Source organism: Triturus cristatus, chromosome 12 (assembly GCF_964204655.1).
Source record: "Triturus cristatus chromosome 12, aTriCri1.1, whole genome shotgun sequence".
Classification (NCBI taxonomy): Eukaryota; Metazoa; Chordata; class Amphibia; order Caudata; family Salamandridae; genus Triturus; species Triturus cristatus.
This window is the reverse complement of record NC_140595.1, coordinates 33,567,762-33,579,802: the sequence shown is the minus strand read 5'-3', so window position 1 is coordinate 33,579,802 and position 12,041 is coordinate 33,567,762. Positions and strand designations below refer to the sequence as shown.

Below are 12,041 nucleotides of genomic sequence, written 5' to 3'. Positions count from 1 at the left end.
CATACACCGAAAGTTACATGCAATATAACGTGCCTCCAATGCCAGAATGATTATTTTAAAAATGAGGCTCAAGCATTGTAGAGGTAGAGATCTAGATGAATGTATCCTTTTCTTCCGTTTTTACTATTGATGGCTGTTATTAGTCATTGTTTAATGCCCACCATGATTAATGTGTCAGAGTCGCACCTTGATTCCGAATCACTAGGTGCGTATCGCAACTAGTTTGTCCATTAGGAATTTTGTCAAGTATCATTGGTTATTAAAGAACCAACGCGACAAGGGAGGTGTGTTAAATGTTAATGATTGTGTGCAGTGACCCTCGTTTTTGCATGTGGTCGCCATCTGTCTAGATCAGTACTCCCGGGTGGCGTAGATATTTATTCGATTCTACGCATGGGATGTCATTGTTCATACCACCCCTATGTGTGGATAAGCGAAAAATCCAGTATTGTTCGTTTCTGAATAGGGCTTCCGGTCTCACTAATGGGTGCGTCTCAAGGACAGTCCTTTTTAGGGCATCTGGGGAGTGACCGGTAGTGATAAATGTGCATTCATTTGGTGTTAGACGTTTTGCACCTTATATTACTCCGAGGCGCTGTGATTCACACCGTCAGTGCCCTTTCTTTTCATCAATAATAAGACTAGACAGGCCTAGAATAACAGGCCCAAGAACAAATTAGTGGCTCAAAAGTGCTCAATAAGCCACATTCGCAAAAGCTCCGCCTAGCAAACGTCATCTCCTGCACCTTCCACAGTTCCCCTCAACTGAGTTGAGCTTAGCTGTGTGGCTCAAACCGGTTTATTGTGTTTTTTTAATAAGTAGAACTAAATGCTCGCTGTTGACCAATGGGGTGTTTTATGTGTCATGAGTTTCAATCCTGAAAAAGGCAAACTCTGGTTTCTATCCTCCAGCGGAGAGCAAGCAGACTAAAGCGAATTGAGGAATATTAAGAGCTGATATTTACAGTGCCTAAAAGCAGCACAAAAGCTGGATCTAGTGCTTCATAAAACACGTTTTTATTATTACTGCTACATCAAGCCCTTTTAACAATGCCTTGTCCCTCAAGCTCAGCCACAGTGGACCTTAGAAAGCCGCCACTGTTCTGTTGAGTGGTGCAGCGGATCCAGAGGGATCCTCCATTTCTGGAGAGAGAGAAAGATAAATTGTCTCCTAAATGTGAACTTTATTGTAAATTACAAAACAAAGCACTGAGCAGAAGGGGGTCTGTGGGTGAGTACTGGGGGCTGGGGCAGAGTAGTTTAAACCCATCTACACATATACAAGTTTAATACTTTGGTATTCCTGAAACATTTAAAGTTTTCTACACTGGCATTTTAAAAAATTTCTTTTTACGAAATATGCTTTTTTTAAATCATTTTTTCAACACTTGTCATTCATCATTGTTGATTATCTTCCATTTCATATTTTTCAACTACATCCAGGGCAATACATTACGATCTTACAACCTTCTCCCCCCACACTGATCTTGTATCCTTCCTCGTTCGCCTAGCTACTGCTACATATAGTGTACACCATTTCTTTAAAAATTTTATTGGCTTGATTTATGGAGGATGTGCGACACACACAAATGATGATAAGTTACCCATAACATGTTTGGAGGGTGTGCATACACTTAGGTACTCTGTATTCTTGGTGCAAATGACACAAACCCTAACATTAGGTTAAAAGAAAATTCAGAAAAGGTGCCCTGAAGAAGCATCAGGTGTCTCGCACTCGCAATGAAGAAACATAGACATCAGAGATATCTAACCGGTAAGAGACTTAAATTCTGTTTCAGCCCTAAGCAGCTTCAATACAGGGTCACAAATTCAGAAAGCAGTCGCAGCTCACATTCCCAATCAGAACATTCAGTTTGGTAATAGAAAGTTCAGTAAACCAGCACTGAGACTACCAAGTAAATTACGTCTTTCCCCTTTGAAATGATAATAAAAACTAACAGGACCTATACCTGTAAATGTTAACAAGTCCACTGATCTCAGCAGCCATTTCCTCAATCACACTGGACATACTCTGGATGAAGATGGCCTTCCCTCTCAACACTTTACAATGAACACTGTGACTGTGTGTGAACTTGTGCGTTACAACCTTTACACGGTATCAACCATCTTACTGGAGTTCATCTTCCCTCTTTTAGGCCAGTGTACACTCTGCAACCACATGGTTCACACGCCCAATCACAGTACGATTGTGGGAAGTTTAATATTGCGTTCCCATAAGAATTCAACCATCGCTCCAAAATAAATTGTACAATGTTGTTGGACTCCATCTCTCTTGGGAACCCTTCCCTTCATGATAATCCTTTCAAACATTCTTATCACAGACTTGGCGCTTGGCACAGATACACAGTACAATCCCCACCACTTGCAGTAATTCTCAACTAACACAATGGCTTACTTATGTCTGGCTTCTAACGCATGAAATAGTCAAATGAAGTCTGCTGCTAGTTTCTCTCATGGTTTGCCTGGTAGCGTAACTGGCTCTAGGGTGGATTGTCCCTCAAGTTGTTTATTACTTCATACATTTAATGTAATGTAATCTCGGACTGTGGCGTTTATGGGAATGCCCATCCGGAGCACCCTCCCTATGCGGTTACTCTCCCATTAGTCACTCTTTCTCCCAGATGACCCTCGCTACACAATTTCACCATCTTGCCTATTTGTTTGTAAGGAGAAACACACTTAGAACCTAGACTTCATCAGGAAATTTGACAAAAGATTGCATTTCTGCTGGTTGAGCTCCCAAGCTAGACACCGTTATCGTCACGCAATGAAGAAACACTGCAGCTATGCTTTTGGCCTTAGTCCACATCTTGGCACAACTTACTCAGGGGGGAGACAATATATTCAAAAGCACACATTGCCACATAGAACTATCAGTTCGGTAATACAGAAGGTCAGCACACAGCAGTGAAAGAACCAAGCAGATTACAAGGATCACATGACCAGATCAAATTCCATGGCAGCACGTGTCAAACTCGGATGAAAAAAGGTCATATTTCATAGCTAAAGCACCTTAAGAGAAACTTGAGCAGCTGTGGCATTCAGAAGAGCTGACGACTGTCAATCCCTTCAGAGTGAAGAATGGATTGAGTACGGCTACTCACAGAGAGCCTCAAGCAGATCACTCAAGCACAGGTCTGCTTGAAAGCTCACACAGATTTCACACTTCATTTAATTAGACATTTGGAGCGTTCAAGGTTAATTACTGCTCTTCTGACAATTACCACTCGAGACTGAACTCGCCAAAAATCAAGGGCCTTATGAGTGCGTACGTGATTGATTTTCACAGAAAGGCTTGGTCTGCGCTGTCGGAAAGTGAGATTTGGAACCGTGGCCGATCACCGAGTACAGAGCAATGGGTTAACATCAAAAACACGATCTAACTTGAGGTTCACCGCCGGATTTTACACTGTATTTCATACAATAGTTCAAAGAGTAAGACAATGCCTGGTATATCCAATGTCATTGATAAAACAAAGAGATAATTGAAGGCTAAACCAGTGGCCAATGAATTGTGCTTCTCAATGCTTTGTTGCACAACCGACGTACTCGTCTACGACTGGTCATTTTACCAAGGCTGCTATAGTACATCACCTACTGTTACCATAACCAGTTGAACGAGCTTTCTACCAACTCCAAAGACACAAAAAAGTGACCACTGAAGCACCAATTATTCTCCGAAAGAGCTACACTTGAGCCTTGGAAGTCTACAGAGGTAGGTTGGTTTGTAGACCCTCACATTCTAGAAAACATACAGTGCCAGTTTTTGTTACATAACTTTGTTTAAAACATCCAGTCCTGGCGTGCCATATGCAAGTCCAGAAAGGCCACCGAAGAACTATGATGTGCTGAAATGGAATCAACTGGGATCCTGTACATGGAAGAAACTAGGGAGTTACTGATTTTGTTGATGCCAATTCCGCATTAAGCCATTACAGATGCTTGAGGAGACAAATCTGAGACGAATCAAATCAGACAAAGGCAGGAATGGCCAAGATCAGAAAGATGGGTAATACATTTAAGACTTATAACATTGGAGGCCTTGTCAGGGTCTCTCAACAGAGGAAAAATTCATCGAAAAAATGAAACCCCCAGCTCGAATGAAGACCAACAAGCAAATCCAGCTGAAACTGCACAAAAGATCTAAGAAGTGAGAAGAGGGGAACACTTCAGACACCAATATAACCATGTCTTAAACACTATAATAAAACAGGAGCAGCTCTATATCCTAATTTCTCCTTCAGTACCAACACTGACTGATGCTTTCACCTACAGAAAACATAAGGGCAGACATGACTCATCTCGGAAGAAATCATTCTAGACTGACCAAATGCGATGAAGCCAGAATCTAACACTCTGCAGCAAAGCAGAAAGTTTTTGCAGTGGCAGCCCACAAAACATATATAATCTGCAGATGATGGAATCATTGGCAACCAGGGAGACGTTTCAAAATAAAGATGGGCAAAATAATTCTGCATGGCAAGGGGGTAGATAATTCTGAAATTTGAAGCCTGACCAGGCCACGAATCAAGGACAGAGAGATTTGCCATCTTAAAGTCTTATTAAGAGCAAGAGGATAATCACAGTTTCAACAGTTTTTGAAAACTTGGGAGTTCACCCCTTCGGACAACAAAAAACAAGACAATAAAATTTGAAAGTCAGAGGAGAAACAGAAGTCACTGTCACCCAGAAACTTATCAAGAGACTGCTGGTAGTGCAGAATGACGTGGCCAGGCTCATTTTCAGACTTCCCAGAAGGATCCACCCTACCCCTCTATTACATAAATTGCATTGGCTCCCCATTAAACAGAGAGCTCAATTCAAAGGCCTCTTAAAACGCTTCTATTTAGGGAGGCGTTAGCTACAGTGTAATCTGTTGCCGTGTGTTACCTGTTGCCGTCAGGGTTTCTGTATTTCTGGTCACTCTCTCTAAAAGCGCTTAGAGACCTGAAGGTGATTTGGCGCTATACAAAAGACATTTAACATAACAAAACAAATGGCAAATGAGAAATGCGCGATCGACAGTTTCAACTTGCCTCGGCTCAGAATCAACATGAGAATGGGGAATTAAAAAGAAGTCTATCACCAGTTTGTGTATTAACACCTTTCACAGCCAAGGTGTTTGTACATCCAAAGATCACACATTCATTCTCATTTCACAGGGGTGTCTTATCAACATAGAGATCTCCTTCACTTGCAGAGCATCCAGGCAAGATAGATATATTATGATCAAACTCAAAGCTTTCATTAGAGTGCAACAAATCTATACTTTCAAGTATTGTTTTTAAAAACATATTAATGAAACCGGCCTACAAGTATGTGGTGCAAACCCTCACGTCTGTCACTCTTAACTACGCTGGTTTTCACGGATGGTGAGAACTGCACAGAAGTTACAATAATATCACTGCATTCTTGCAAAAACACCTCAACTGCAAACCTCTTTGGTAAAACAAAAAAACTCCTAAACTGCAACCAAACACAAGAGACCCAAGGACAAAGCTTTTTTCAGGTGCTTCGCCAATAAAAACTGAATTCCTTGAAAAGGAACTAGCTCGATAGATGGACGCTGCACAATTTTCTGAAGGCCCTTTAGAGTCCCAGATAGGAAACCCTGAAATGGATGCGGGACGGGCCAGGAGCGGTCTCAATACTGTTTTGTCGTTGCATATGCGGATGCTATACGAACTGAAGATTAGTGAGGGAGAACTTGCGAGGACTCGGAAGCCTCCAAACAACTGTGCCTGGCAACAAATGACTTTTCGGCCTGCCACTTGCAGGAGGGTGAATCAGAGTATGTTTACTATACCTAAAAGGTACTATATGCACTGTACACAGAGTACAGGCCGTCATAATGGCGGCCAGTTTGTAGTAGATCTATTAAGTGGACTTGGCCTCAACAGGAGGCATACAGAGGCATCAATGCAGAAATAATGGAGGCTAGGACTTCAGAACTTAGGGAACTAAAACCTCAACTGCTCAGATGCAGCAGCCTGCACTGCCATGGCCAGCCTGACTCCCCCAGAGGGGCGGTGTTAAAAGAACAAGCATGCACTGCCCTGCACGGGTATGCTCTCCCTCACAGGACATGTATCAACCATAAAGAGGTTGAAATTGCAAAGGCGCTCCAGAGAACTATGGTGCTACAGAGGAACTCTTCGGAACCAGTGAAAATTCAATTTCCAGGAACCCAAGCAAATATTTATGGGCCAGAAATCAAATAATTTTACCCAGACCTACCTGCCACTTCACGCACACCTCTGCTGGCAAGTGTAATTATTAACAATTCAAAAAAATTATCCACAGCTTGGAAGAAAGTACAACCTACCTTGGGTTTAGTGCTGCCGCTGCACTCAGCCAGTAGTGTCTTACAGTTCTTGTGGACGTTTACGGCACAATCTACAAAGGGGACAAGTAGTACACAAGTTCACTCTCTAAATTCACTTTTTGCATTTGTAAAATTATATTATGAAGGCAAGAACCACTCGACGGTAGGAGGTCATTACGTCACAGTTCAGTACATCAGGATTATTACACCAGGTCCACTACATCAGAAGGACCTACACTTCACACACACCCATTTATAGCTACAATATGTATATACCATAAATATTACACAGTGGCGGTCACCACTGTGAAGTTATGTTCTTTATGTGCTTGTAGCTTTTGATCCAGAAGGGGGAATAAAAGTTATGGGGAGGGGTTAAAAAGTGAATCATTGTTATTTGTGACAAATATTTCAATAGACAAATTGACAAAAAAAAAAAAAAAGTGAATCATTAGGAATTTTAGTCCCAATAAGAAATTTCGACTAACAAACTTCTGTATATATTCGTTTAAACCCGCTGTCAATCAAACTTGGATTTTTTTTTTTTTACACAGTGTAATTGGATGGAAGCGCTAAAGTTCATAATTACGGATTTGAAAGAGAGCGGAAACAGAAGCAATGTTGCAGTGAGGCTGAGGGTGTCCAGCGCTAGTCCAGGTATACACACACACCCCACGCACCCTTATACAAATTAAAATGAGGAATTTAACTAATTACAGATATTTGACGACAAAAGAATAGTGCTTGTCCAAGAAAACAATCACTTGCACACTTTGTGCTACAGTTGAAATTGTCACTGAATGAAGGCATGGTCCGGTCAGCCATCAGTTGTCCAAGAAAGCACCACTCACTACGGTACAAATTCAGACAATCACAGCGAATCAAAGACTCCGATGGAGAGTAAGGGTCGGTGGAGCAGTGGGTGTCCAATATAGGTAATGCTCATTCCAAAGCTGAATCTCTTTAAAAAAACAGTTAAAAACCGAGTTATGGTTCCGGCTCAAATGTATTTACTTCGTTAGGCTGAAGATATGGCTAAGTTTGGTTATAAGACCTTAACTTAATTTAAAAATAAAAAAAAACTTTGAAATGCACATAAAAAACCCAGTTAAAGTACACTTGTGTTTACAAAACCAAAGATATTCGCCTACTATTAGTTATGGCCAAGTAAACTAACCATAAATCATGGCTCACTGCCTAGGACTTTATCTATGACATCACTCATGAAGTATGACATATACCTCACTGATATCACTGGTGACATCTCAAATGACAATTATGACATCACTGATTAAATAATCCATGAAATTGCTGTTTAGGGGATAAAGGCCCATGCCCTGCGCCAAACTTGCTGCAGGAGGCCAATCTCACAGTGTACAGCAGGGGTTCGCTGCAGAGATGGCTTACTTCCAGGCCCTGTGCCCAACGCCCTGGTGCTGGCAAATTCCCATCACACACTGGCTGGCTTCAGTCATGACAGCAGGAGTGGGTTGCACTGCATGGCTAATGACCAGACCCCGCAACCAACCTGCCGTCCAAAATATGCCAAACACAGCCGAAGGCCTTGCGCAACAGAGGTTGGATCTTGGGCCCAATTCGTGAAACCAGAGCTGCCGGAGGGTGGAGGATTTGCAAATCAAGTGCATGATTCTTAAATCTGTACAAAAGGGGGTGGTGATGGACGGAGCATCAGAACACTCACACCCAGTCAACAGATCTGGGTTTGATCCATCACCGTTCTTTAGCCCACTCTGCCACCCCAGTTCAGACATGGCCATAGCAAATCAGTCTTAAATCTAGCACAGGATTCGAAAATCCAGTGCAAAATATTTTTTTTTAAACTCATTTTCATGCTAATGTTGACCTTAGGTGGTCCCCACATGCGCCCAAAGTGGGTCACCTTGCCCCTTTAACTTTTATTTTTTCTAACACGGTGCTCAGTGCACCGTGTTCTTTAATTGCGGGAGCAACAGAAACTTTTCTCTGCTGGCCGGCCAGCCAACCAGAATGTGGTGGATTTATGAATCTGTAGCCGGATTTGTTAATCTGCAATAGGTGACAGAAGAAAAAGCTCCCCAATACAGGATGAATTCTGCAGAGAATCCAAAGATAGCAGTGCATTTATCAAAAAAATGTAACTTTTTCATGCCTTGATCAGAACACTAACTGTAATTTCCCAAAAACTACTGAAGTTATCGATACCGATCTAAGCAAAAGCTCTTCATGGAGTCTACTTAAATGCCAAGTATGGTGTAATTCCAGTCAGCTCTTTTTCTCTATCAAAACAAACACTCTCTCCACTAAATATATTGTTCTACAGGGCGACCAGTAGCTAACTAATGTAGCCCAAAGAAAAAACCCAGAACCGTGCTGAAAGGCACTCTTAGACAGCCTAGTGTGCCACGAGGCCATATGAATTTCAACAATGCACTACGTAAATATTCAGAACATACATTTTTAATCTAAACGGGGACTTTCAGTCCTGCCCGATTACTTTTACATCCACTGAAAAAACAAGAAAAGCTCTCGGACAGCATGAAAAGGGGACAGTGGGACAGCCCGCTGAGAGAGGTAACATTCGTCACCTTTGAGAGCAAACTAGGGTTTCTGTACCCTACTTTCACCACCTTCTAGAGACTCTAACATGGTTCTCTGAAGCTCCATTGACCCTCATCAGCAGCTGTATCAATAAAAGCATACACATGCCAAAATATTTCACACCACACCTACATTAAAGGCTTACATTCCACACACAGAGGGTCTAAACATTTACACAGAGTTATGCCAATCCCTTGCTCCCCACGAGGGAGCCCGCGTCAGCAGGATACATTAGCAAGTCCACTCTGGAAATAGGTATTTTCACAATAACACAATGAACAAAATCCATGGTTTGAATGAATTTCCTTGTTTGCAGTGTTCATTTCATACTTAATATGAGCGTTAAAAACATGTTCACTTAAAATAAGTTTGGCGGACCTTTTTACTCAGACTATAGTCCACAGGTATAAGAGATTCACGTTTTCCGATGCATTCTCTTCTCGTGAGCTCTACAACACTTGTAGTAGAGTGGTCGTCCGCTCAACACAGCAAGTCATTGGATGCATTCCATGCTTCCCCGGCTTGGAGTAACTTTATGATACAAGGAGTCATCTTAGAGAAGATCCTAGTGTGTCGAAGGTTGGTATATATGGAAAAAAAACCTTGTGAATGTAGGTTGGTTGTAGATCTAGCTGAGAATAGTTTATCATGAATAATGGAAACTTGATGCAGTGACACTGTGAAATCAATGTTGTTCAATAATCCAGGGAAAGGTACAGGCTCCGTCGGGCAAATCCTCCTCTCAAAGCCTGCAACGAAGATACGGCCCCCAACAAACCCGAACTACCGAAAACACAAACATAATAAGATCATTACTTCTGCACCACATCTTCTGAGCACTGACTTCAGTCAAACTTGAAAAATATGCAAATCCCTGCCAGCCTCGCATCAGCAGCAAAGCGCACAAAGGCAGCGAAGAACGGGCCAATGACGTAAGAGAAGACAGACGCACACGCATAGCTGATGTGTATCCATCTGCAAAGAGATGGGGAAACCAACTTGATGGAGGGGAGGAATCCAGCTAGCAATGTGAAAACAAGACCTGCTCCAGAACAAATGACACGAGGAGAAGCCTCAAAGAGAGATCCACCGGGGGATCGGCTGGGCTACGCCACCAGAGAATGCGAACTGGACAACAACGCCATCACCCCTCATCAGCACCACTATCCACACTAAAACTTACACAAAATTACTGACATGCAACAGCAATTCATAAATCACACAGAACACCGCATTTACCACTAGTAGGTTAAGTACGAAAAATCTGCAGTATTATTTCAAACACGAACATCACTATTACTATAAATGACAACACGGTAAGTTGTGAATGAGCACATATATATATATACCTACACACACACGCAATTGCATTTTCTAATACTACATACTTGTATTACTCCAAAGCAGAATTTACTTTTATTTACACTAAATTAAACAGATGATAGATGCAAAATTCCCTCCAAAGAGATTAGAAAAAGGTATAACAACTAAAGTCCTAAATATGCTAAAAAAGTCATTTCACCTCAAAAATAAGTTTTAAAATATTGGTTTGAAAAATACACCGTAAATAACTGCATAACCCACATTGCATTGAGCACTGTGCCATCTGCACTTCTTTATTCAATCAACGTGACACCATATTTTGAAAACTGTATATTTAAAAAAACTGAATGACTGGCATGAATTAATATACATGGTTGACCGCTTTGCTGTATGCTTCAGACTCGCTTCATTTTTGCAATCTAGTTCACTGCCCATGCAGTAGCATACCACAAGGGGGATCAGACTGATTTCACTGGCCCGTAAAAAAAAAAAGAAAATGCCAAAAATCAATGTTTTTACATTTTCCATGTCTAAGCAAGACAACCATAATGGGACCCAGCTGAGTAAGGAAATTCAAATTAAAGTGCAGGGCGGGATGAGCTTTCCAACAAGTGAAAACTGAATACAAGCAGGAAGGATTCAGTCTCCATTCTGAGATCAAGAATGGCTGAGAAGTCAGTGGGCCACAGGGCTCTCCAGTGCAAGCTCCCAGGGAGAAGATAAAGTCCCACTCCCGGCTGCCAGACATGGGATGCTTGGTCCACGTCGCAACCAGGGCATCCAGAAAGAACTAGTCTGCCAATGAGCTACGCTTCATCAGTGACATCGCACTCAAAGGTTTGCTCATCTGAGGAGCCAGCATCACCCAGATCCTGGACCTCCATGCAACATACCTGAAGCCCTGCGCTCACAGGTAATACAAGTGCAATGAAAGCATCATGAGCGGGCGGCTTACTTATGATGCGTCTGAAGGATGTGTCTTAACTAGCAAGAAGAATGATGCCGACCAGAACGATGATGGCTCGTGGAACGGACACTGGTTACGTCACCGTTCCGTTTGCCAAAGCAGCTCCTGATTAAGGTCAGATCCTACCTGGGGGAGCTTGCAAGATCGCGCCAGCCTACACTGACATATAAACACTGGTCCCTCACTAGAACGACTACAGCGGATCCATAAAAGGTACAACAGGAAGGAGGGAATGAGGGTCAGTGCACACTAAGGGAAGGCCGCAGATTATCACTGAAAGAAAGCCCCAGGGGGGCCAGTACTGACCTGCAGGCGCAGGTAGGCGATGACTTCCCTCCCTGGTAGGACAGGAATACAAGATAAACGAGTCTGCTCTGCGTAGGAGGCTTAGAGCTGCCAAGACGTACGGATCCGCAGCAAAGACAGTCTGTCTAGCAACATTCCAGAAGTAAATTAGCTCCCAGGAGTTAGACACGCGGATGGTAAAAACTGCCTAGAGTGAGCCGGCTGCAGGCATGGCAAGAGCCGAAGGAGGGGAGACACAGCATTCACAAGCTGCAGAAGAAATTATGTGAAGAGAGCAGACAGAGAGCGGGAGGAAAGGATTAGGGCACAGAAAGTAAACGTGGGTCAGACCGAGAGAGGAGCAGAGGGAAAGAGGAAAAGAAAGGGAGAGAAAAGAGAATGAGACAAATAGGGGGAGGGAGAGATGACGAGGAAAAGTGGGGAGATAGGGAGGGAACGATCAAGTGAAAAAAAAAAGGGACCGCGATAGAGGATGAGAGGAAAAGAGGGTGAGTGGGTGAT

At 42.6% G+C, this 12,041-nt stretch overlaps 1 protein-coding gene across 6 annotated transcripts in view; it reads right to left on the bottom strand.

The window, feature by feature from the left end:
• Window positions 1-12,041, bottom strand: part of ARHGEF18 (Rho/Rac guanine nucleotide exchange factor 18) — a 334,968-nt gene that overhangs the window by 136,178 nt on the left and 186,749 nt on the right. For all 6 annotated transcript variants that reach the window (XM_085639301.1, XM_085639297.1, XM_085639298.1 and 3 more), the window contains one exon: window positions 6,347-6,417. In XM_085639301.1, the coding sequence (XP_085495427.1) occupies window positions 6,347-6,417 (71 nt within the window). The remainder of the gene's footprint in view (window positions 1-6,346; window positions 6,418-12,041) is intronic.